This window comes from Oryx dammah, unplaced genomic scaffold (genome assembly GCF_014754425.2).
Source record: "Oryx dammah isolate SB20612 unplaced genomic scaffold, SCBI_Odam_1.1 HiC_scaffold_2, whole genome shotgun sequence".
NCBI lineage: Eukaryota > Metazoa > Chordata > Mammalia > Artiodactyla > Bovidae > Oryx > Oryx dammah.
Genome location: NW_024070186.1, coordinates 157,950,646 through 157,976,885, shown reverse-complemented (window position 1 = coordinate 157,976,885; position 26,240 = coordinate 157,950,646). Strand labels below are relative to the sequence as shown.

The following is a 26,240-nucleotide window of genomic DNA, read 5'->3' as shown; positions in this document are numbered from 1 at the left end:
ACCCCCGCCCCCACCACACCTCCCACGACAGGCGATTTGAGGTGGACAAACACATAAAATCAAGATACCCCTCGCAGATAATGTAGAACATCCGCAGTCCCGGGAGAGGCAAAGGCTGCTCAAAGCACGGAAACCACTAACAGTTAAAGAAAAGACATGCGTTAACTGGACAATTAAAATCTTGAGCTCTTCAAAAGACCCCACTGAGAAATGGCAAGCCACAGGCTGGGGGCTCACTCACCACAGCGGGCAGAGCCTCCGCGTACAGCCCGGGAAGGATGCGGCCTCCACTGACGACGGGCCACTCAGGAGAGGGAGAGGTCTGGGCAACAGGCGGGTGTGCACATGCCGTCCCTGCACTGGGCACCCATCAGCCCCACAGAGAGCAGAGCCCCGCACACTCCAGGGCTGGGCTTTCCTGGGCAGAGCAGCAGGTGATGCCACGTCCTTCAAGCCCTGGAAAGACCAACTGGCAGCCCTGCCAGGTACCGCCGCTTCCCCCCTGTCTCCCACACAGACTGCAGGCCTGGCCTGTGCGTCGCGGGTTCTCATCTTGTTTTTCGTTTCCGCGGACGTGGAGGTGACATGACAGACCCAAACTGTCCCCACAGCAGCTGGGGGCAGGGGTGTCACCACAGGTTGGGGCTGCGGGCCCTCTTCCTGTAGGAGCCTGCCTTGGGGCGGGGGCTGCCTTGCAGAGATGTCCAGGGCCCACGAGGACAGCAGCCAGAAGACACAGTGTCGCCAGAACAAGGGCCGTAGGAACCTGTCTGCTGCTGGACGTCAGTGGGGGCGCCCTGCTGGTGGATGTAGGGGTGGGGCGGGGAGACCGTCTGGCTGCCGGGTGTGGGAGGGGGCCTGTCGGCCTGCACGGCACTAACTAGGTTGTTAGGCTGGCTTTTCTTTTCCTGCGTGTTCTCTCTACAGTTCTTCCATTCCCCAGGTACCACGTTGTTTTTATTATTGCTTCACATTTTAAGAGTTAAGAACTTCAGACCCTAAATTCTCACTAAGCAATATCACCGCTAAAGTCAGCAGTTTTCACCGAGAGTTGGATCTTTGCTGTGGCTGGAGCAGGATGTGCTTTTTTGCTGTTTTTTTTTTTTTTTTTCTTACCATGCCACACAGCTTACAGGATCTTAGTTCCCCGACCAAGGACTGAACTGGGGCCCAGAAGTAAAAGCACAGAGCCGTAACCACTGGACAAGGAAGTCCCTGATGCCCTGATGTAAATGGAGAGGTCGCAGCAGGAAAGGAGACCGTGGAGAATCAGGGCAGGAGCACAAGCCTCCTGGCCCCCAGGGGCAGCGGAGGATGCACTTTTCTGTCTGTACCGGGCAACCCGTGTGCCTGGAGGCTGCGGAGGGCAGCCTGGGCCTGGTTACTGCTGCCCACAGCTCCAGCCTCACACCTGTACAACACCCTGGGATCCCCAGCTCTTTGTGTGCAGACCACACCTGTCTGGTTAACACACAAAAGCTGCATCTAAACTGGAGAAAGAGACGCCCCCAGGACTGGCTGTTCTGAGGCCAGGATGCAGCAGGGCCAGCAGTGATTGAAGGCCCACGAGTAAACACTTTCTTCAGATAAAGGCAGTTTTGTCTGAGACTCAGCCATAAAGTCACCCGGACTATCATGAAAGTTTTGGGCCAGTAAATTTGACAACACAGATGAAATGGACAAATTCCTTGACAAACGTAGCTCACCCAAACTGAGACAGAAGGAAAGAGGAAATCGAAAGAGCTTCCTGTCTGGTAAATAAATTGGATTTGTAACAAAATGTAAAAAACCATTCCAGAAAGAATGTGTAGGCACAGATGGCTTCAGCAGTGACATCAAACATCTAAAGAGGAAGTAAGGGCAGTCCTACACACACCCTGGAGAACAGCGGAGGAGGGGCTGCTCCCCAGGTCCTTTCACGTGACCAGCAGAACCCGAGGAGGCCAGCGCAGAAGGAAAACCAACCAGCATCCCTCACGAGCAGAGACACGGGGACTCCGAGCAAAACACCAGCAGATCGAGCCCGGCTGTAAGAGAGGCATGGCTTACCTCGGAAACGCACTTCACTACAGCAGCAGAATGAAGCTGAAGAGCTGTTTGTCCTCCTCAGCACAGGGCACACCGAGGAGCCCACACAAGGTCATCTCAGGCGGGGCTCCCGTGCCGTGATGCGGGAGAGCATCCACGCGTGATTAGACAGGCCTGCTGCCTCTTTGTGGTGCTGTTCTCCAACACTGCGTTGAAATCCCAGTGCAATAAGACAGGAAAAAGAAATAAAGGCACAAAGATTCCAAAAAGCGAAGTGAAACATTCACAGATGTGATTATACAAAACCCAGGGAATCTTAAAAAGCAACTACCAAAGTGAATACATTAATTTAGCAAGGTTGCAGGATACAGTCAATGTGAAAAATGAATGGTCCATCATAGAAGTCATTTGAAAATAAAATTCTGAAAATACTATGGGCCATTGCTTGAAAACTCCAATGCCTCATAATAAATCTGATTAAGGATGTAGAAGACGTGTTAAAACTGCAAAACATTGCTGATACGAACATAAAAGACCTACGTAAGCAAACAGGTGTCCCCCACGCACGGACAGAAGACTCAGTATTGTCAAGATCTTTTTCACCTGGATGTATATATAAATTCAGGGTGATTTCTATCAAAAAAGTCCAGTGGGCTTTTTTGAGGGAAAGACATGTCAATTCTAAAATTCACATAAAGAGAATCTTGAAAAAGAACAAAGTTGGAGGACTCACACTTCCTGATTCTTAAGGTTAATTTAAAGCTGAAGTATGAGGTTGATCTAAACTGGAAAAATAGATCTGTGGAGGAGAGGAGAGTCTGGAGAGAGACCCACCTCTGCTGTCAACTGACTTTGAGCCAAGGTACCAAGTCAGGTCAAGGGGAAAGGAAAGTCAATTTTGCAAACAGTGCTGAAATCACTGGGTGTCTGTGTAGAAGGAGAAAATGAGCTTTGAGTGCCATTTCAGCAAAGAAGAGCAGATGCTCAGTAGGAAGAACCTCCTCTCCAGGAGTCAATCCCTGCTGTAAAATCTTATTAACGTAATAAAAGAGACACAGGGATGCAACACACCCCTCCCCCCAAGAACAAATCAAGTAGGCATTGCAGCCACTTCCTTGCGGAGCCTGCGGTCTGTCACCCCGGCTCCTGGGAGGCATCCTGGGACCCTGAGGAGCACTGTCCAAGGGCTCTGACCTCTGCCCAGCTGCACCCCCTCACAGCAGCTCCCCTCCCCGTCCCTCGTCTCTGACCAGCCGCAGCAGGACAGTGGTGCCTGGACCTGCAGTGGTGGGGGGCCCTGGACCGTCCCCCAACCCGCTCCGCAGCTTTGGCAGGTCTGCCCCTGGCAGAGGTCGTCTGGGCGGTTTTCACAGGCTTCTGGGGTTTGGGGAGGGGGCATGATGAGCCCTTGACCAGCATTATCCACAGTTTCCCTCCCTCCCTTCACTTTCAGCCCAGAGGGTCCTCCACGGCTGATGCAGTGCCCCCAACCTGCGTGCTGCCTTGGTGAGCTCAGGGGGCAGGTTTCTGTTTGACCCCACCTGGGATTCTGAAAGCAGACACTGCCCCGTCCTGGAGAGAAGGGGCCCGTGGTGGCCCTGGATTGGCTGTGACCCCTTCAGATGTGGACTGTTCAGTCCTGAGACCCTGAGCAAGCCCGTGTGCGCTCAGGTGAGGTCTGAGCACTGAGCCGTGACCCTCAAATGCTGTGTCATCAGGAGTCAGGACACAGGGCTCCCCCACCTCTCACAGAGCACGTGGGGTCCCATGGGTCAGCTCCGCGGCCAGAGAAGATGCAGGGCGCTGCCAGATTCGATCAGAACTGAGGCACCCCAGCCCGCATGCCCACAGCTGTGGACACGTCCCCGACCAGCAGGCCTGCTCCAGGGAGAGCCAGCCCCCTTCCTGCACCTGCAGATGGGCTGTGTCCACTTGTGGGAGGAGAAGGCAGAGGGCTGCCACCTGTGCTTACAGATGAACAGCGGGGTTCCTGGAGCAGACTCTGAGGGGAGAATGGGGTGCAGGGCACGTGCAACACTGGGGCGCTGACGAGGGAGCTGGTGCTGGCTCCGGACCTGAGGCCATCACCCCTCCCCCCGCCACAGGCCTGGGAGCCCCCCACCCAGTTTGGTGTGGGGGGACTGATGTAGAATCAAGAAAGTGATGTTCTTTCTGTGGCCAAGGCCTTCTTTCTCCAAGGGGAGAAATTTCCAAGGGGAGATTTTCAGAAGCGAGTTCTGGGACCTGTGAGCTTCAGAGAGAAGCCCCTCTGCGTCCCCTGGGCACTGCCCCTGCCCGCTGCCCATGAGGTGAGGCCTGGGCCCCCTCAGCTGCCCCAGAATGGTCCCAGGTCCTGGCACTTGACCTTTCCCCAAGGAGAGCAGGGGCTGGGCGGACAGCTGCAGGTCACTTGGTGTCTTACTGGCCTGTCTGTGCCATTTTTTTGGAATTAATTTTGGGCTGAAAAAGGCTCAAAGAAGGCTTTGTTCCTTTGACACTTACTCTGGAAGAAAAAAAATCCGTGGAAAATCTGACATCTGCATTGTAGAGAGAAATCAATAGATGGGAGGAATATAATTATCCTCTGCTCCCCGAAGAACGTTTCAGATTTTTAAGTGTCTCATATCAGCTTAGAATTTGAATGACATTTTAATTATTTTGTTTTTTTCTTCTCTGCCTGGCGTGAATCTCCAAAGAGTGCCACTCTCGGTTCCGGGGGATGTAGGGAGCGGAGCCGTGCTCACGGGGAGCGTCGTGTGAACTGGCACATTGTCCTCAGGAGCCAGTGGGGCGTTCGGCCAACAGGATGCTGGGGTCTGCAGCGCTGCTTCTATGCAGATGCAGCCGAGTCTGGGGTGTCCATGCTGGGAGCTGTCTTCTCAGCGCGTCCGTGATCTCAGCAAACCCCGTTTCCAGAGCCTCGACCCCACCCCCTAGAGTGACCTGTCTCGAGAGTCTGCAGACATGGCAAGCAGGTCCTCAGGCATGGGTCCACCTGACTGCGAGGCTCCCAGGCCCCTGGGGGGTTGCCGGACAGCCACCAGTGAGGATGGCGCCCAGGACAGTTGGGTATTGCAGCCTCCACGGGACACACATATGAACTCGCTGCTGGGCCGCACAGCACTCACACCTGGCCTGTGAGCTCAGCCAGGACACAGCCACTTGGCCTCACCGTGGAAGCCGCCAGTGTGGCTGCTGCAGGGCTTCACTGTTTCTCGTGTCTGTTTCGGGTGCCACGGCATCCCTGCCTCCCACAGGGGCCCAGGCCAGGAGCTGGCTGTGCCCTCGGCCCATCCTGCGGGCTCCATGCTCCCGGCCAGGCTGGAGTGGGGCACGTCTCATCTCCTGGGCAGGCATCCCGCCTTGCTGGCCACCACAGATTGGGCGACTCACACTGTCCACTCCTGGCTCAGAGCCCTCGACTGTCCCAGAGTCCTTCCCATTCAGGCTGCTGTCTTCGTGACGCAGTTCTCACCTTCCAGGGCAGCTGTCCATTGAGACAGACAACAGGGCTGAACCTCTGTGTCAAGCAACAGCCTCACTCCTGCCAGAGGACAGATGGCTTCTGACCATGTGGGAGTCAGGTGGAGCTGTGACTTCCAAGAGCCGGTGAACGGGATGTGTAGCAGGCACGGGAGCTGACTGCCCTCGTGGCCGCTGCAGAGCAGCATGCTGCTCACTGCCTGGCGGGGAACTGGCAGGGCTGCCGGGAAGCTCACCCACAGGAGCCCCTCTCTGCAGAGGGTTGCCTGGTGGACTGGGCAGCACAGGAGTCCCTGAGCCCAAGGTCTCCCGCATGCTGTGCGTCAGCGGCAGGTGGATACTCTCTCCAAGGCCCAGTGGGACATCGTCCCTCCCCCATCCTCCTTGGCATTTCTAAGTCAGGCTGTGTTCTTGGGCTTTATGAATTTGCCTTTTCTAAAACCTCACAGTTGCATTACTGTGATGATGCTCAGAGTCTAAAAGCTGGGTTTTAATGAAACACAGGAGGAACTGACATTGTAAAAAGGAGAGTGTTTCTTTTTCCTGCATTTGCTGTTACTCCTGAGATGCTGAATGTTTCCTCCAGGAACACTGTTTGCAGTTTCCCTTCTGCGTCACCCCTGCGTGTCTGTCCAGGGGTGGCTCACGGTCCTCTCCATCCTTTCAGGGCCTGATCAAGATCCGAGGGGACCGGTGCTGGCGGGACCTCACCTGCATGGACTTCCACTACGAGGTGAGCAGGGTGGCCAGGGGTGGGTGGGGGCATGGGCACAGGCTGAGCCCACCGTCCCCTCAGGACCAGCCCTCCAACTCCCTGCTGCTGCTGCTGCTGACCACACTCAGGCTCACGCTGGGGCCTTTCTGTGATTCACCTGAGGGCATCTGGCCTCAGAATAACCTTCTCCTCAGTGGTGTCGGCTCAGCCCCCTTTGCCTGAGCTCCTCAAACCAGCCCCGTCTTTCTCACCCGGTCTGGGCACCACCTGTCAGGCGGGATGTCTTCCTTCCCCAGGGCGGCTTCGGCCTGCTCCCTCCGAGGGGGTGGGAGGTCCCAGCGCCCAGAGTGGGGGCTAGAGGCAGGAGCTGGGGGTCCCAGAATCGGGGTCCTGGAGCCCAGAAGGGGGTGCTAGAGAGGCAGGAGCTGGGGGTCCCAGAGTCAGGGTCCCGGTGCCCAGGTGGGGGGCTAGAGAGGCAGGAGCTGGGGGTCCCAGAGTCAGGGTCCCGGTGCCCAGAAGGGGGGCTAGAGAGGCAGGAGCTGGGGGTCCCTGAGTCAGGGTCCCGGCGCCCAGAAGGGGCCTAGAGAGGCAGGAGCTGGGGGTCCCAGAGTCAGGGTCCTGGCGCCCAGAAGAGGGGCTAGAGAGGCAGGAGCTGGGGGTCCCAGAGTCGGGGTCCCGGTGCCCAGAAGGGGCCTAGAGAGGCAGGAGCTGGGGGTCTCAGGCCTCGGCTGCTCTCATGACCAGGACGTCATCAGCAACAAGCAGAAGAGCGTCGTGGTCACTGGACTCCTACGAGACCCACACAGGGTCGTCACAGCTCAGTGTTCGGAGGCACAGAAAACGCCCCGAGGAGGAAGGGGCCGGAAGAAGGGGGACACCCGGGAAGCTGGGCACCTGAGCCCCTTTACTGTTCTTGTAGCTTCTCTGTGGGCTTCCCTGGTGGCTCAGCGGTAAAGAACCCGCCTGCAGGAGATGCAGGTTTAATCCCTGGGTCGGGAGGAGCCCCTGGAGGAGAAAATGGCCATCCACTGCAGTCCTCTTGCCTGGAGAATCCCATGGACAGGGGAGCCTGGTGGGCCGCAGCCCGTGGGGTCACAGAGTTGGACATGACCGAGCAACGAACCAACTACTTCTCTATAAGCTGGAAATCATGTCCAGCTGAGAAGTTAGTGGGAAGACACTCTCCCGGGGGGTTGGTGGCCCTTCCCCGGGGTGTCGCACTTGGAGCCCCCACCTCCCTGTGTCCAGCGGGACACCATACCCTCCAGGGCACCCGGGACGCACTCTGACCGGCGTCTCCCTGTGCCCACCGCACACGAGGCGCCTCAGCGTCCACAGCTAATCCGCGAGGAATCACACCCATGGCGGGGAGGGAGAGGGTCAGGCCACAGCCACACCCAGGGCCGGGGTGCACAGGCCGCACGGTTGGCAGCTGTAGGAGAATGCTTCCTTTCGCTGGGCTCCAAGCCATGTCCAGGGGGAGTCACCACCGCGAGCACTGTTTTATCTTTGGCCCAGCCCTTCCCTCTGCAATGTGGGAGACCTGGGTTCAATCCTTGGGTTGGGAAGATCCCCTGGAGAAGGGAAAGGCTACCCACTCCAGTATTCTGGCCTGGAGAATTCCATGGACTGCATAGACCATGTAGTTGCAGAGAGTTGGACACGACTGACTGAGTTTCACTCACTCACTTCCTCTGATGGCAGATGGTAGCCGTGCTGTCCTTGTGCGTGCACGTGTGGGCCGTGCGTGTGCAAAGGATTCAAGGCCCCGGAGGGGGAGTGCACAGCAGACCCTGGCGCCCTTGTCGGACCCCCTCTGCACAGACACGGAGAGGCGCAGTCTGAGTTGGTGGGGCTGTGGGTCCACCGGGTCCGGGGCCGCAGAAGCCTGGTATCCCGCCCGGCACTGTGCCCTTCATGGACAGCTGGATGTCCACAGCGGCTGCCCCAGCCCCACACGGCGTCGGCACAGCTGGCCCCTCTGCGGACGGCTGCATGTGCAGGGAGGACGGGGCCCGTCAGCTGGGCCCTGGGCGCCAGCACCATGGCTGAGTCAACACACGGGCCTTGGGGACCTGCCGCGCCCGCCCACCCCGCACACATGTGGAGGCTATTCCCAGGAACACACACATGGGGCCGGGACCCCGTGCCCTGAGCCTGCATGTCCTCCAAGAGGAACTCCACGTGTGAACTCCTGCTGCCCTGCCTTCTCCCCGCACCCCGTCCCTTCGAGGGGGGCTCGCCAGCACCTGAGCGGCTCAGCGCTGTAACCACAGGTGCGCCCCCGCCTCTGAGCACCTGGTCACCAGGGCCCTCGGGGGTCCCTGAGGGGTCGGCGTCAGAAGTACGGGAAGTCTAGGAGTGCCAGCTCGGCCGTGTGAGCTGCTGGCGGGGTGCCTCTCCGGCCAGGCTGCCGGGGGCGCACGGGGTAGGGTGCGGAGGGCGGGTCCCCCGGGGGCCTCCAGGCACAGCTCAGGGCCTCCCTTTCCCACAGACGCAACCAGTGCCCAACCCTGTGGCCTACTTCCTGCACCGCTCCCCGTGGTGGTTCCACCGCTTCGAGACCCTCAGCAACCACTTCCTGGAGCTGGTGGTGCCTTTCTTCATCTTCCTCGGACGGCGGATGTGCATCGTCCACGGGGCCCTGCAGGTCGTGTTCCAGGTGAGCAGCCGAGCCCACGGAGAACCTGAGCTCCCACACCCCGTCTGCCGCGCCTGTGAGGGTGGACCCGCAGGGCCCCCGTCGCCCCACGGACCATGCCCCCACCTTCCTGCTCCTCAGCGTGGGGCCCATGTGCCTAGCTGCCCCAGACGTGGGCTCCGTGGTACCGGGGCAGGAGGGGACCCACACCAGGAGGAAGCCTGTGGCTTGGTTGGTTGTTTACTATGGCTACTTCTACCAAGTTCTCTTGTTTCTTGTTTACTAGAAGTTTTGTGTTTTTTGTTTTGGGTATTTTTAGTCATGAATGGGTGAGGTTTAGCAAAAATGCAGCCACAGTCAGTTGCCTTCCTAGAATGAATCAAACTCATTCGCACTGTGTATATGCCAAAACGTTGCTGGGTACACTTGCTACCGTTTTGTCTGGGTTTTTCGCACTGTCAGTGAGGTTCGTCGATGCTTTTCCGTCCACACTGGCCGTGTCTGGCTCTGCTCTGGGTCTCGCTCTCACCCTCGCAGACAAGATGGAACTGTTGCTCCAACATAACCAATCGGCCCAGGCCAGGGGTGGTGGGCGGAGCGGGATCTGTGTGGCCACTGACAACCTTCCATGGCTGCCAAACATGAAGGGTCTCTGTTTTCTGTAGGTTTTTTACTGGCAAATATTTTCCTTGCAATTTGTCCATTTTATCTGCTTTCAGACGTCCTGGTCAAGGAACAGGCTGTGGTAGTCTACTATTTTGCAGTCTGGATTTGTGTCCTTTCCTTGGGAGTTGTCACTCATGATGCTCAGAGCAGATTCTTTTCCAACCAGCCTTGTGCTCTTTCAGTGAAAAGTTCCTGTACTTCAGCAGGTACATTTATTTCTACAGCTTTGTTTTCTCTTTTCCCTTGTTTAGCTCTCCTCTGAGGTTTTTCTCATTCCATTATTTTCTCTCTCCTAATTACCAAGTATACTGTTTCTTTCAGGCGAGCACATGCTGAATCCCTGTCCTTGCCTCCATGATGGTCCTGTGGCTTCAGTGTGCCATCATGGTCTTCCCTACCCACCTGCTTTTGCTGCCAATATTTTAAGCTCTACTTTGCTTTTAATCAACCAACTTTTTAAGAACAATTTTAGATTTACAGAAAAACTAAACTAAGAGTACAGACTGGCCCTTACAGACTGGCGTCTCTACTTAGTGATGTGCAGCTGAGGTTGCTTGTGTCCTTCTGTGGGTAGAGAGCTCATCTCTTACTGCTGACTGATATTTCACTGTCTGGATGCACCACAGCTTATTCCGGACTTGGCTCTAGGGCAAAACCCTGGCTGGCCGGTGACCCTTACTCCCAACAGCCTCTGAGGAGGGACACCCCCAGGAGCCCAGGGGCGCTCCTCCACATCCCTGCCGTGCACACACTTCAGGTCAGGCAGAGGCTCAAGCACCCTTGAGGTCCGGCAGCATGGACACAGCCTCACGCTGGACAGTCCTCCCCTGGCACAGGATGCCCAACTGCTGGCTCCCCTTTGCTTTACCGATGGAGAACATGGGTCCTGCTCCCGAGGCAACTCGGAGGACCCGCCTGGCGCACAGCCTCCACGGGAACCTGGTCTGCTCAGCCTGCGTGGTCACCAGGGTGACCGTGAATTGCTCTTGAGGCTGCGGGGGCGTTAATGAATTGCTGCTTCAGCTGCTTTCACCAGCCTGGGACCACTGGAACCCTCTCAGGGCTGTAAACGTGGCAGGGCCCTTCCTGGCATCCCTCAGGCTTCACTGACTAGTTTCTCTCCAGAATCTGAGCCCAGCTCTGGCAAGTGGTAAGGAAAAGCAAATGGCCATGTCAAAAAAAAATAATTGAAGGAAGTTTGGGTTACTGGTGCAGGTAGAAGGGTTTAGCTACTTGAAAATAGGATTTGGGAAGGTATTTATGTAGACGTTTGACCCAGCAGCCTCAAAATGCCTTTGTTGGTTCCCAGTGTATGTGATGTCTCATGGCATTTTAGGATGGGGACCTTCTAACTGGACTGGCCTGGCTGAGTGTGTCCTGGGCCAGGGTGCTGTCACCTCCACCGTGGGGGCCATGCAGACTTGGGGGGCTCAGGGGTAGGTGGCTCCCAGGCCACATGGCTGGGTCTCCACCCAGCTCTGGGTCTGCTGCCCGGGTGGACAGTGGTAGATGGTGGTGGCACAGGGACACTGGGCAGAGAAGAGCCAGAGCTGGACCTTGAAAGATCATGCCCACTTGTGGCCCTGGACGTCACTCTCAAAGGCCAGCCATGCACTCGCCTTCTGTCCCCCAAGGCCCTGGGAGCTTTGTCCAGGCACGTCCCAGCGTCATCTTCCCCCACTTACATGGTGCCCAGGACAGGCCCAGGCTGCGGCTCTTCTCTGAGGCCTACTCTGTTGCCCTCCTGGGGCCAGGCCTCAGCTGTCCAGAGCAGAGAGGATGAATGGCCCCCGGCTCTGCAAGGCTGCCTCCCGGGCACACGGCCCTCTGCAGGCATGCCACTGGGTGCTGTGGGTTTGCACGTTGCTCTCATCTCCACGCCCGCAACCCCGAGGGTCCCTGGCTCTGTTTGTTTCCGTTTGTTCCCCGGGAAAGGGCTGAGGATGTGAGCACTCGCACCTCCTCCCACGCTCAGTTTGCACAGCTGTTCCGGAAGGTTCTGTGAGTTCTCCAGAGACGGCCTGTTGTCTACTTGGGGAGGCGCACCACCCCCACCTCGGACCCCCACGCTCTGCCAAGGAGAGACCCTGCAGGGCCAGTGGTCAGCTTTTGCTGTGGGCCCAGGGGGACCTCCTGTCCCGACATGAACCAGGCCCTCACCAGGCCCGTGGCTGCTGGTCCACACAAAGACACACCTCACATCCCAGACTCCCATCCCGACCTCCCACCACGTCCAGCTTTTTCTTAACTCCATGACATCAGCCACAGCCCAGGGGACATCACTACAGCTTCGGGCACAGAGAGCAGCCCCCACCAGCCTGAGTGACCTCTCCACAGCTGGGGTAACAGTGTAACTTCCCGGGGCTTCTGGCCACAGAATATCACCTACAAGCACCCTCCCCCTCTTTGAGGGGCATCTCCTGGGCCCAAGGTCACACCTCACAGCTCATCTTCCCACTGGCCCCTGGCACAGGGTCATGGCCAGCGTGTGCTGGACAGGGGTGCCGCAACAGCCTCCTGAGTCCTTGGGGCTCCCGCTGCTATGTTAGAAATAGGCCTCCATCCCCAAACGCTCTGGTGAACCTCATTCTCTGGGTCAGGCCCCCCAGCTGGGCACACAGTGGAGTGACAGGGAGGGGTGTCTCTGGGCCCAGGGGACCCACTGAGGCAGGACTGGGGTGGGAAAGCTAGGCATTGCTCAGAGGTCGTTAGGGCCACACATGGACTTAGGCTGCCGAGTCCTCACGCAGCTGGGACTTTGGGGCCTCAGCAACTTGCCGGGCCAGGGCGTTCTTGGTTGTGGCCTGTGGACCAGCACCCGGGGCCTTGCCTCGCCCCCCAGCAAGAGCCCCTTCTGCCGCATCCAGACAGTCATGGACACTCAGGTGGCCATGCCAAGGAGGGAGCGTCCTCATCTCCTGGGCTCCAGAGCTGGGGAGCCTGAGCCAGTGGCTGGAGGACCGCGCCCAGGGCAGGCTAGCCAGACTCCGGCCGTCGTGGGGGCAGCTTGTGGCCCTGGCCCTCCTGCAGCTGTCAGGAGAAAGGACTGCCCTGGCGCTGGCCCCACACCACTCCTGCAGCTGAGTCTGCAGCCAGGACACCGAGGTCACTGGGCAGAAGGCTGAGGCCGACTAGCAAAGCCTCCTCAGGACACAGAACTCAAAGCCCCAGCCAGCAAGGCCAAGGCGCCGAGTGGACGCACTGCCCCAGGCCCCGGAAGGCTGCGTGGCCCCAGGCCTGTGGCCCCCACAGCTCTGGCTAGGAGCGCCAGGGCTGCACGGCGATGGCCTCTCTCCAGGGCTCACACTTGCGGGGCAGGGCTTCAAAGATGGAGGAGCCCCCCCTCAGAAAACACGGCCTGAGCTGACTCCAGGGGTCCCGGCCCCACCTGTGTGGAGCTGCCCGACCCCTCCCTAGGGTGCTTCCTTGGCCCCCAACAGCCGAAGTCAGACCAGCCATGTTTGCCATGAGCGGGTGGGAGAGACTGTCGTCCCCCAGTGGTGGCCTGGTGTCTGTCTCTCCAGGAGGGCTTGGGTTACAGCCAGTGAGACGATGGGGTCCCAGACAAAAGCTGGGAGGGGGCGTGTGCAGCGTCATTGCTGCTGGAGCCATGCCAGCTGAATCCTCGCGCCCATGCTGGGCCGTGGCCCTCATAGGTCCAGGGGCGCCCAGGGCCCCTCCAATGGCTCTTGTTCCGAATGGAAAATAACTGGCTTGGAACAGAAACGAGGGGAAGAAAGGCCCCTAGGGAACCCTGCTGGGCACGTGGGGTCTTCCTGTCACAACCACAAGTTCTCACTCACTGGTAAAGCTCCAGCAGCTGCGACCATGCTGCGCGACTGCCTCATTTAAGCAGCCCGCAGGCTGCCGTGTCCACCCCTGCCTGCCGGCATGCGTGTCCTGCTCGCCCACTTTCCCTTTGTGTCCCGTAGTTTTCTAACGTTTCTTAGCAGAGGCTGCTGGCAAGTGACTTCCCTTCAGCCCTCTGGGGTCTCTGCTGAGGAGTCTGGGGGCCCTGAGCCCCACACGTCTGGCCATGACTCCTCCCCTCTGGCAGCCTCTCTGATCTTTTTCAGTTTTTCAGCGTGTTGATTCAGTGTGCCTTGGGTGTGGCTTTCTTCGAGTTTATCCTGTCTTGAGGTTTCCTAGGCTTCAGTGATCTGTGTGTAGTTCTCATCACTGAGACGTCCCTTCATGTTCCTCTGCACCCCTCCCCTCCTGGGGTTTAGGTCACTCGTTCACCAGGCTGGTTGGCTTCGTCCCCCAGGCCCTGCTAGGGTCCGCTCCTCCCAGTGCCTCACTGCACAGAGCTCCTGTGGGCCTGGCTCAGAGTCACTGACTCCTCCTTTTACAGCATCAGTTTTGTCAAAAGCCTATCCAGTGAATTGTTTTATATGTTACTTGTTAAACTCTCAAGTTACTGCCCAGTTCTTTGGCATTTTCATATTTCTCTTACTTAGGACTATCTTGAGCCCCTTAATTTTTGACAGTAGCTGTTTTCACATTCTTAGCCACCAGCTTCAGCCTGTTTCAGGCTTCTGACTCTGCCCTGGGCACGTTTTTCTCTGCCTGTGCCTTCAGGCTACTCAATACTTCCAGTCTGTAACCTTTCGGTCAGTGCTGGATGCCAGTGTTGCGGATTCTCTCCTGACAGCCGCTGATTCCCTTACAAATCGCTTTCTGAGCCTCCTGTACACACAATGTCTCTCCACATGAGTTCCCAGGACTCAGGGGTCTTCCAGACCCAAGTAAGGTCAGTGAGGACACACCCTGGGTGGGTCAAGCACTTTCCCCAGCCTCACAGAGGAGGCCCCATCCTCCGAGCTCTGTGGCCAAGGGAACCGAGGAGGGACCGCAGCTCTCGGTTCCTGAGCCCCCTGCCCTGTGCCCACATGGCAAGCCAGCCCCTCCAGCTCCTGTCATCTCAGATGCTTCGTTATTCCAAATGCAGTCATTTGTGCGGCCTCTGAGCATAAGGCAGACAGCCCCGAGGGGCAGCCCTGCTTCTTGGGGTGGAGGCAGTGGTGGTGGGGTCTTGGGAAACTCGGCTCAGCAGGGCAGAGGAAGTGTGCGGGGAGCAGGGGCGATGCCGGTGTCCGTGGGCCTCGCTCTCGATCCTCGTCGGTGGTAGGGGTGGCGGGTCCTGACACCGCCAGGCCTCGTGCTCAGCTAGGCTCTCAGGAGAGACCCTGCGTCCTGATCACCCTTCTCCACATTCCTGCTGCCGCCCACCTCCCTCTCGTTCATGGAGCTGAGAGGGGACCACTGAGGGGCTCCGAGCTCAGTCGGCAGATGTCTTGCCTCCCTGGGCTGCCTTCCTCACTTTTCTTCCCTTTTCTTCTAATTTTTTAACATTGTTCAGGCTAAAGGTTTACACCGTTTTACTTTTGACTCATCCTCGGAAATGGGAAATGGCCAGAACACGTGTGGGCTGAGGTCTCGCTCCAGTAAACCGTCAGGCACCCTTATCCGAGGCCTCCTCAGGCCCGAGAGCGCCACCCTCTCTCGTCTGGGAGCCGGTCTGGGAGCTGTCGGCTCTGCCACATCACCTCCCCCAAGGGCCTCCTGCGCCTGCGCCACGTCACAGACGGCCCCCACTCGGTCTCCCAGATCACGATTCTCACAGAGCATCGTTCCTTCTGCTGCTCGCCGGTCTGGGTTTCAGCGTGGTGTGTGTACCTGTGAGGGTGCAGAGGAACAGATGCTGCTCACTGCTCGGGGTCCTTCAGGCTGGCAGCATCCTGCCTGGGTTTCTGTGGACGCCTCTGGGGTCTCGGGAGCCCAAGTGGCCAGAAGGCAAGGCTGTGGCTCAGTGAGGGTGTGGGCTGCACCAGCCACACCTGGGAGGTCTGCCCTTGGGCCACCTGGGCTGAATGTGGGCAGGTGGCTCCAGGAAGCCCCCAGCTACCCTGCTCCACAGCGTGACAGGGGCAGTTTGGGAGTGGCGGGAGTGGTGGGACTGGTGGCTTCTCCCAAAGCTCTGAGCACACGCCGCCTGTCCACTGCCCGCGGGGCCCGAGCAGGCACCAGGCCTGGGGGCAGTGGGACAGTGGATGGGGCCGGTTGTTCCCCGTACCTTCTCAAGGGCTGTGGGACACGAGCAGGGCCCCCAGGGCCAGACCCAGAGGTGTCTTCACGATGGAGGCTGTGGTGCGCCAGGGGCTTCTCCTCAGCTCTGGCAGCCGTCTCAGCTGAGAGCTGGGCAGTAAGCAGAGGGCTCGCCACCCACGTGGCCCCACAGCTGCACCAGGATGGCAGGCCCCCGGGGACCGGCCTGTCCTCACCCTCCATCTCCAATGCCAGTGGCCTTACTGCACAGCTGAGCCATGGAGAGAACGGGCCCCACCTGGCTGCCAGCCTGCCCGCAAGCACAATGCACTGGCGGATCTGTCAGGAGGGGCAAAGGGACAGCTCCTCTAAGCCCGTGCTGACACAGAGGAGGGACCCGGGGAGCACCTAAGGACTTGCTGGTCTGGAGACGAGCTCTGCCCAGGGGGAGCTGGGCCCGGGCTCCACGATCCCTGCCGCCCGTGGTGGTGGAGGGCCTGCCGGCAACTCCAGCCCAGACCCTCAGGATCTTGCGGGCTCAGCAAACCCCAGGGCAAAGCCCCGTCAGCCCTGAGCAGCCCTGCCAGCTCAAGACCAGAGGCCCAGGGACCTCAAGGGGCTGGGCATGGCTGTGGGAGGGACCACCAGACCAGGGCAGGCGCAGGTGGGGCCACTTTGGGCACCAGGGTTAGTGAACATCCTAGACAGTGAAACATAGAAACTATTTTTAGGCTCAGAAGCAGGAAAACTAGCTTTCCAGAGTAATGCAGGGAGAGATCTCCCTGGTGGGCCAGTGGTTCGGATTCTGCTCTTCCACTTCAGGGGCACAGGTTCGATCCCTAGTGGGGGGACTAGGATTCCCCCTCTATGCAGCACAGCCGAAAAAACCCCAAAGTAATCCAGGGAGAGCTGTGACTCCACATCTCACATCACACTGCGAAACCCCGTCACGGTCTCTGAAACTGACTGGTCAAACACCCACCTCCCCGCTAGACCTGGGTCAGGCTGGCGTCTGTGACCACACGTCCTCCCTGGTCACCAGGATGGAGACGCAGCTTTAACGACAAATCAAGGAGTGGGTATCAGCTGAGCCTCACCCGGCCGCCGAGGTCCGGCCTGGGCCTGTGGTCTTACCTCCTCCCTCAACACCCCACTCAGCCCTGACCCATGAAGCAGAGGAGCCCACGGGTGGCAGATACGCACGCAAGCAACCTGGGTGACCACTTGGCCACTCTGCTACTTGGGTGCTGTCAGCTGGTCCGGGTCTGACTGCTCTGCAGAAATGTGACCATCTGGTGGGACAGCTGACCTTGATGACGTCCTCCTCACTCCTCTCATCACCATGGCGACTGTGCTGTGGTTACTGTGGGTCTGCTGTCACTGAGAGTCTCTTGTCACTGAGGGTCTGTTTCCTTGCTGGTGCTACTGATCCCCATTTCCTTCTACTTTGCTGACCCGCAGCTCCTGGTGTCGTTTCCCCTTTTCTCAGATGGTGTTTGAGGCGGTGTCTCCCTGTAGACACCCCTGCATGGACCGCCCACACCTGAGACCCCTGTCATCCCAGAGCCCCTGCTTCCTTGCAGGTCTGAGCGCCACCACCCCCAGGGGCAGAGCCTGGACCAAAGCAGAGCCAGTGTGACCCCTCTCTCACACCTTCCCCAAAAAGCTAATTTGAAATAGATCCGAGACCTAAACGTAATAGCCAGGCCTGGAAAGCTTTTAGATCTTTGTATCTCTGAATGGAGAAAAGATTTCTTAGATGGGATGCAAAAAGCAAAATTGTAAAGTTTTTTAAAAGTGTAACTTGGACTTCCTGAAAGCAGAAAATGTCACCTCTTTGAAAACCATACAATGAAAATGAAAAGGCTGCAGCTGGCAGTCTGCGTGCTGACAGGACAGGCTCTGCCAGGACCTGCACTCAGCGAGGCGCTGGGGTGTCCGGGTACAACCCTCACCCTCCCTGGCCTCCAGCCAGCCCCCTGCTGAGCCACCCGGAGCCGCCTCCCCTGTGTCTGTCGCTCCTGTAGGGACCCAGAAGCTCTGTGCACAGTTGGCCTGGGGCCCTGGGGCCCTGTGCTCAGAGGCGCCTGCCGAGCACACCTCCCGCCTCCTCCCGCCTCCCGGCCACACCCTCAACAGCCAGGTCTGCACCAAGTAGAACGTGCCACTTTCAGTCCCTAGAACAGCTGGCAGACATGCGGTCACCAGAAGGGACCCTGTGGAGCTGCTGGCTGGGAGGCAGTCCTGGGACGCCGGCGGCGACACTGGTGGACAGACCAGGGAGCGGAAGCCCCTTCTGCCCCGCACGTGGGGGACCTTAGTTCTGACACATTGTCTGGTCAGTGCCAAGCCCAGGGGACTGAGTACGTGGGGGCTTCCTGGACCCTGGTCATCCAAGCTCACAGGGATGACACTCACCAGATCCAGCCGGGCCCATGGAGGCTTCTCAAGTCGGGCAGTGACCTGACTCTCGGGCAGCCACCCGGCAGATAGCACTGGGAGGGTCACGAAGACAGGGTCCGGCTAAGTTGCATCCAGGTACAGGCCGACCTCACAGACCCCCTGTCCCGGGGGAGACCCGGGCCCAGGGCCGGCCTCATGCCTGGTCACTCTGTGGTGGAAGCAGGGCTGGCACAGGCACATGCACCGGCGCACTCCCCAGTCCTGGCCCAGGGGAGCAGCAGGATCCCCTTCCAGACCCCGTCCCAGCGAGGGGCGCGCTGCAGGGCCCTGGGGCTGGCTGGCGAGGGAGCCGCGCTGGGCCTGCTGCTCACCGGTCACGGTGACAGCTGCCGCAGACACAGACTCGTCCTTTCCTGGCTGTGAAGCTGAGAACCCCAGCAGCCTCCGCACGAGGGAAAAGGCCAGACTCAGGGTCGGCAGGAGGGGTCTCACCAGAGGCACAGGGCAGAGCCCACCTCTGAGGTTGTTTGGGACATGGGCATCCCTGGGCCAGTCTGAGGGAGGCAGGGCAAGCGGCCTGGGTGGGGTGGGGGGCCGGGCCCCTGGGATCAGCACAGGCTTCAGGAAGAGCGCGACCCCAGCCCGTCCGTCACCACAGCTCATGAGGTGCAGCGGCTGGAGCCTGTCTCCCCGCAGGTGGTCCTCATCATCAGTGGGAACCTGAGCTTCCTGAACTGGCTGACCATCGTGCCCAGCCTCGCCTGCTTCGATGACGCCACCCTGGGCGGCCTCTTTCCCTTGGGGCCTGGCCGCCTCAAGGACCAAGTCCTGAAGATTCAGGAGGAGGAGGCCCGAGGGCCCAGGGCCCCGCGGACACGCGGTGGGTGACACTGGGAGGCGGGTGTGGCTGGGGAGCCTAGGTAGTCTCCGTGTCTGGTGCCAGTCAACCCCTGAGGCTATGGCACCCGGCCCCGTGCCCACCCCAGTGGCCTGGGGGACAGAGCAGTGTCTCCACTCCTGGGCAGGGTCACGTTCGCCTGTGTGGTACAGACGGTAGGCCCTGGTCCCCGGCACCGTGACCTCAGATGCTCCAGCCCAGGGCTTGGGACAGCTTGGGGGCTGGAGGGGGGCTGAGAGGAGTAGCCGTGTTTCCACATCAGCCTGGAAGGTATCCTAGGCTCAGGGAAAAGGGAACTGCATGTGGTGGGAGCCCTTCCTAGACTCCCCGAAGGAACAGCTGTACCTCTCCTGGTCTCCATGGGCCCAAGGGGCTGCAGAGAGGCCAGGCCTGGGGGCCGCAGCCCACCCACAGTGCCCCCTCCCAGCAGGCCGCGTGGCACGGGGCATGGTCAACCTGGCACTGGGCGTTCTGGTGGCCTGGCTCAGCATCCCTGTGGTCCTCAACTTGCTGAGCCCCCGGCAGGTCATGAACAGCTCCTTCAACCCCCTCCGGATCGTCAACACATATGGGGCCTTCGGCAGGTACCTCAGGGCCGCTGAGACCCCAGGGGAGACGCACATATGCGGCCAGCCCCTGCCTGCACCCCCAGCCTTACCGTGGCCTGCTCGGGCCGGGGGTCAGGGTGGGGAGGCTCAGCCCTGACTCAGCCCCTCCCCATCCCCGCCAGCATCTCCAGGGAGCGCACGGAGGTCATCCTGCAGGGCACAGCCAGCGCCAACGCCAGCGCGCCCGACGCCGCCTGGGAGGATTACGAGTTCAAGTGCAAGCCTGGGGACCTGAGGCGGCGCCCCTGCCTCATCTCGCCCTACCACCACCGCCTGGACTGGCTCATGTGGTTCGCGGCTTTCCAGGTAAGGCCCTTGGTGGGGAGGCCCTGCAGACACAGGATGAGGCGAGGGAGTCCATGCTGGGGCGTGGCCCACAGGAACCTGCCAGGGCCCCCCCAAGGCTCTGTGGGTGCCCAGGGCTGGCCCTCCCTGACGGCTTCTCAGAGGGCTTCCCCCAGAACAGACAAGGCAGGCGTGGCCAGCAGCAGGGCAGCCAGCATCCACAGGGCCTTCACTCAGACCGGAGCAAACCAGCAGGACTATGACCCCCGCCTAGGACACAGCCTCCGGGAGGCTCAGTCACGTGTCTGGGACCCCTGGTCCTGCCGATGACGAAGCTAGGCCTGGCCCCACTCCACCCAGGTCCCCGAGGACAGGATTGGGGGGAGGTGCCCAGGAGAGCAAGCAGGCGGCAAGAACAGGAAGGGCCAACACCACGGGGTACAGGCCCCCAGGAAAGCCCCACCCAGGAGAGCTGACCACCAAGCGTGCTGAGTCAGGGCTCCCAGGCCAGCAGCCTGAAAGCTGGCAGCCATCAGAAGGGAGGGGCGGAGTACACACACGCTGGGGCTCTCAGCTGTCTGCACCCCGAGTGCCCCGTCCTCTCCTCACCCCCAGACCTACGAGCACAACGAGTGGATCATCCACCTGGCAGGCAAGCTCCTGGCCAACGACGCGCAAGCCCTGTCCCTGCTGGCCCGCAACCCCTTTGAGGGCCGGGACCCCCCCAGGTGAGACGCCCCTGCCAGACAGGCCCCTGCTGCAGCCTCGGCTGCCCCTCAGGGCTTCTCCCCTAAATGTAGAGCTCTGCCCTGGGGGCCAGCCCGGCCCAGAACCAGGCCTGAACACAACAGTCCCGAGGCCCCACGCACCCACTAAGGACCGTGGGCTCAGTCTGCGGGCCCTGAGGCTTGGCCCTTCTGCTCCCGAGCCCCCCTGCCTGCCATCATGGGCTGGGCCTCTGGCTGCTCCTGGCCGGGCACAGCCCAGCTCTGCACCCAGGGCTGTCCAGGGGCCGAGGCTGCCCACTGCCCTCGCCTTGCAGGTGGGTCCGAGGAGAGCACTACAGGTACAAGTTCAGCCGCCCCGGGGGCAGGCACGCGGCCGAGGGCAAGTGGTGGATCCGCAGGCGGTTTGGCCCCTACTTCCCACCGCTCAACCGCCAGGACCTGAGGGGCTACTTCACGTCCCGGGAGTGGCCGTACCCGGAACCCGAGTAGAGGCGGGCGGGCTCATGGCAGGAAATAAAGCAGGAAGACGGCGGCTGGCTGCTCTGAGTGAGGGGTCTCTGTCCACAAGGACGTGTGGGAAGCAGGGCTGGAGAGGAGGGGCTGCTGGCCCGGGTGGGGTCCACACTTCCTCATCTGCCTGGGCCCCACGTCGCTGCTCACCAGGGGGTCCTGAGGCCCCCTCCCTGGCCTCGCTCCCGGTCAGCAGGCCCTGGACACTGGCGTCCCAGTGCTGCCCGCATGGCCTCTGCCCCCAGCCGTGCCCCCAGCACCCACTCTGGGTCTTTGGCACCGGTGGGCTGGTCCTCAGCCCAGCGTGTCGTGTGCCATTGTGGCTGGGAGAAAACCTCACCTCTCCTTTCTGCTCCTGAGTGGGTCCCCACTGCATGCAAGAGGTGCCTGTGTGGGAGAAGCTGGGCCTCCCCTCAAGCCCACACACCCCTGTACCCACCAACGCCCAGGGGTGTGGACAGGGCCTCTGTCCTCCTTGGGTGGGCTGCCCCCACCAACCCTGATCCAGGTCCTCCCCCTACATGTGACCACGCTCCCCATCTCACGCTGGAGCCTCCTGCTCCCTGACCCTAACCCAGGAGGGGGTCACAGCAGAGCGGTCAGCCCCGGCCTGGGCGCTGGGGTGCGGGGTCCCCAAGGCAGCCACTCTGTGGCCTGCTTGCTTCAGGTGGAACTGGATTAATGGTGTGTTGCTTGGCAACCCTCCTGGGTTGCAGCCCAGAACCTCCACAACCTGACGTCAGCGGTGAGTGGACACCTGCCCCCCTAGCCATCCACGGTGCCTGCCGCAACGCGGAGGGTCCCTGCGAAAACAAGCTGGTCTAGGCCAGGAGGCCAGACTGAGGTGGGCACAAGCGTGAGTCTGTGCAGAGCCCCCCCGCCCGCCTGGGGGCCGGCCGGCCCAGGTGCCAACAGAGAGGCCGTGTTCTGCTCGCAGGCAAACAGGCACCCTGTGTCTACCACGGGACAGACGGGGCCTCAGACATGGAGCCTGGAGCCAGCACGTCTGCCCACGATGGCTGCATGGAGCTACCGCTTGGCCCGCCATGCCTGGGCCCTTCCTGGGGGACTGTCCTGGGGATCCTGCCAGTGGGTGGGAGCACCAGGGGTGCCCCTGTGGGGCCCAGGATGGGCAGGGGGCTTGAAGAGACACTGTGTCTTGGCTTGGGGTGGCCCCCTGGCCCCAGAACCACAGGTGGCCTCCTTGCCAGGAGCCATGGTGGGTCCCCACCCTGCCAGCCCTGCCCACCACACTCTGGGCTCAGCGCCACCCAGAGATCAGGCCTGGGAGGCCACAGGACTCGGCACCCCTGGTGTGGGCTCTTCTCTTGGCCTCGGTCCAGCCATACTGGTCCCAAGACTCCTGGGACCTCTTAGGACACACACAGATGGTGATGCTCAGACCTGTAGGCTGGGCCAAGCCGTGGGTGGAGCCACGGACAGGAGTGACAGCAGGAAGGTGGCCCAGGAACCCGGTGGCATCCTCTCGCCCCAGGGGACGTCCCAGGTGCAGTCAGGGTGGGTACGTGGCCCACTAAAAAATCAAGGGCCCCATCAGACCTGCCCATGCCTCCAGAGGCTCGGGTCCCTGAGGGGTCCACACTGGTCAGAAGCGGCCCCACCCCGACCTTCAGAGCTTGTCCTGAGACCCACACCCTCCTGTCGAGGACAGTCAGACCCCACCCTTCTGCAGAGCCCTCCCATGGCCCACCTCACTGAGCCTGAACCTGGGGTCTCCACCCATCACCTGGCCCCTCCCTTGTGTCCTCTCATCCTGCCCGCCCACCAGCCACGTGGGGCTGCAGGGCCTTTGCACCGGGAGCTCGTGGTGCTCACGACGCTCAGGGCCACCTCTCCTGCCTTTGCTTGACTCCAGCTGCTCCTGGTCACACGTGGGTCGGCGGGGCTCACATTGGCCCCCCAGTGCTGGATACACTGTTGACCTGATATAAGAGAAAGGCCCAGACACACGTGTCTACTCCAACTCAGGCTGCCTCTGTCCAGTGTCAGGACAGTCAGCTGTTGGTGGGGAGGTCGGCGGGGCAGGGACACGAGGTGGGGGCTTGGCTCACCCCTCCCGGGACAGGCGACTGAGTCCTGGGGATCCTGGTGGGTGAGGATCCGCCCTTCTCAACAAGAAGCTCATATGCAGGTTGGGAACTGAATTTCTATCAGGCACAGGCTGCTGCACAGGGTCCTAGGTTCACCTTCTAAAACCAGGAGTCCACTCAAGGCAGGGGCAGAGGTATTCTCAGAACACAGGAAGGGGCGGCCTGCTCACAAGAGAGGTGAGCAGAGTGTGGCCCGGGCATTGACCCTCTAGGGGACTGGAAATTTAAGGTCAGTTCTTCCCACCCACTCTCTTGAGCTGCCGCCTCATGGAAACCTCTGCCTGACAGGCTGGCCCTCGCTGAGACCCCCGCCCCATCTGGAGACTTCTCCCCTGCAGAGCGCTCTGCCCCGTGGCTGCCACAGTCTGAATGGGGGTCTATGTAGTGACGGTCACAACACCCGGGCCCAGCCCCACACCTCCCCCCAACTCTCCAACTTGAGGGCCCTGCACTCAGCCCTCTTGCTCCAGGAACAGGACTTGGGCCTCCGGTCACCAAGCAGCAGCTAAGCTCAGGTGACCCACTGAGTCTGGCTGGCGGCTCAGCTGGGGGCCTGTCTCAGGGAGGACCCACGGCCTCCCTCTTGCTCAAGACGGAGCAAAAGGCTCAGCACAGGCCCTGTCCCCATGAGCAGGGTGTGTGAGAGCCTGCCTCCATCACAGGGGCTCCGGGCGTCATCCCTTTGCCAGAAGGTCTTCTCTCTCGGAGATGACAAATGCTGAGGTCAAGCCCACCCTCAGTCAGATCCAGCCCTCCTCTCAGGCTTCCGCATCCACGCAGGGATGGCCCGACGTTCCGCGCTCTTAGGCCGCCACCTCTGGAGGGACAGGGTCGGCAAACACGGCCTGTGGCCCCGCAGGGGCAGGACCATCTCCTGAGGCTGTCAGTTTTTAGGACGGCCCGTGGGGACGTGGAAGCCTGAGCGGCCCTGAGTGCCTGGCTACCTGTCTCGACTGCCCCGCTTGAGGCCGCCCAGGGGCTGAGGCCTGCTCCCCGCGACGTTCGCTGGGGGCTGTTCTTGGCCTCCTCGTCCCTGTTCTCTGAGCTGCCGCTCTGGCTTCTCAGGTGAGCTGTCCTGCTCTCTGTCTCACCCGCACGCGTGCTCTTCCTTCCCGCCACCTTTTCCAGGACTGCCTTCCATCTTCTCGGGCTGCACGCTTACTGTCTTTCTTCCTGTTCCCCCGATTTCTAAGCACAGCAGAGGACCCTCACACAGTGGCTGTGCTTGCAGGGCTTCGTGAATTAGACCGTGGTCTCTTCTTAACACAGCAAACAGCAGAGGCAGGGACTGAGATGCTCCCATGCCTGGGCTGGGCTGGCAGCCTTTTACCTGGACTTTTATCAGCCTGTTTGCCACTCCCAGCGCCCCTCACCCCCGACACCTCCAGCATGCTGCGTCAACACCCCTTTCAGAAGTGAACAGATTCTGGTATGAAGGATACTTGAATTCCAAGAAGGCTACTTGCATCCCTCTGCTGAGAGGTTCCCTTGCTCAGCATCATGACAACCTGTCCCCAAGATCCACTCCCAGCCTATACCCTGCGGCCTGAGGACACCATGGACCTTGGCACTCAGGGACTCAGTTCCAAAGGTGGAACTCACATGTCAGAAAACTCAACCTTTAAAGTTCCTAAAATAATCAACAGAATTGACCAAACGGTAGCTTTTACTGACAAAAAGAGAAGATACAAACAACTAAAATCATAAAAGCTAAGTGGGACATTACTATCTACGTCACAGACATAAAAAGGACCACAAGAGAACAGTATGAACAAATGTGGCCAACATATCAGGTAACCTAGATGAGACAAATTCCTGAAGACAGAACGCTCAAAGTGACTCAAAAAGAAAAAGGAAATTGAAGAGATCTCTTGCACATAAGAAGATTGAATCAGTAATCAAAACTTCCTAGCAGAGAAAAAGACTGAAGCAGATGGCTTTGTTACAGAATTCTCCCAAGAATTCAAAGAAAAGTTAACACAAATCCTTCCCAAATTCTTTCCCAAAAAAGAAAAGGCGGGAACACTTCCTAACTCATCTTATGAGGGCAGTATTACCCTGGTAACAAAGGCAGACAAATACACCAGTATCCTTTATGAACAAAGATAATTCTGTTATCAGAATTATTTATAACAAAAGTCCTCAACAAAATACTAGCAAAACAAGTCTATCAGCATATTAAGAGAATTATATGCTATGACTGAGTGGGATTTTTCCCAGAAATGCCAGAGTGGTTCAACTTAAGAAAATCAATCGATGTAATACACCACATTAACAGAATATGGTGGTGGAGGTGGTTTAGTCATCGTATCGTGTCCGCCTCTTGTGACCCCATGGACTGTAGCCTGCCAGGCTCCTCTGTCCATGAGATTCTCCAGGCAAGAATATTGGAGTGGATTGCCATTTCCTTCTCCAGTAACAGAATGTAGGTGCAGAGAAAAAAAAAAATTCTTTCAATTGATATTTAAGAAAGTCATTTACTCTCATGATAATACCACTCAGAAAACTAGGAAGAGAAGGGCACTTCCACACATAACATTCATGAAAAACCCCACAGTTAATGTCATCCCCAATGGTGAGAAACTGTAAACTTTAGCTCTGTGATCAACACCAAGACAAGGACGCCCATTTGCACCACTGCTATTCAGCACTGCGCTGGAGATTGAGCCAGAGCAATTAGTCAAGAAAAATAATTAAAAGCCTTTGAAATTGGAACGGAAGGAGTGAAACTATATTCACAGATGATATAATCTTATATATAGAAAAGCCCAGTGATCCACAAAAATACTACTGGAGCTAATAAACTAATTCAGCAAAGATTCAGGGTATGAGATCAATATGCAAAAATCAGATGTGTTTCTATACCTACAATGAACAAGCTGAAAAAGAAACTAAGGGAACAATACCACTTACCATAGCATCCAGAAGGATCAAATACCTAAGAATAAATATAACCAAGGAGGTGAAGGACTTCTACAGTGAAAAGTACAAAAGTGAAAAGCATCTATGTCCATGGATTTGATGACTTAATTCTGTTAGGATGACAGTACTAATCAAGTATCTACTAAGTTGATGAATCTCTATCAAAATTCAATGGCCTGTTTTATAGGAATATA

General features: G+C 59.1%; 1 protein-coding gene across 3 annotated transcripts in view; it reads left to right on the top strand.

Moving 5' to 3' along the window:
- The window catches only part of LMF1 (lipase maturation factor 1), a 51,739-nt gene extending 30,700 nt beyond the window's left edge, over positions 1-21,039 (top strand). For 2 of the 3 annotated variants that reach the window (XM_040229925.1, XM_040229944.1), the window contains 7 exons: positions 6,179-6,244; positions 8,721-8,888; positions 18,681-18,864; positions 19,310-19,466; positions 19,613-19,796; positions 20,391-20,503; positions 20,818-21,039. In XM_040229925.1, coding sequence (XP_040085859.1) covers positions 6,179-6,244; positions 8,721-8,888; positions 18,681-18,864; positions 19,310-19,466; positions 19,613-19,796; positions 20,391-20,503; positions 20,818-20,992 — 1,047 coding nt within the window. In that variant the 3' untranslated portion in view covers positions 20,993-21,039. The remainder of the gene's footprint in view (positions 1-6,178; positions 6,245-8,720; positions 8,889-18,680; positions 18,865-19,309; positions 19,467-19,612; positions 19,797-20,390; positions 20,504-20,817) is intronic. The other variant, XM_040229933.1, reaches the window with a different exon arrangement.
- Positions 21,040-26,240: the final 5,201 nt, after the last annotated feature.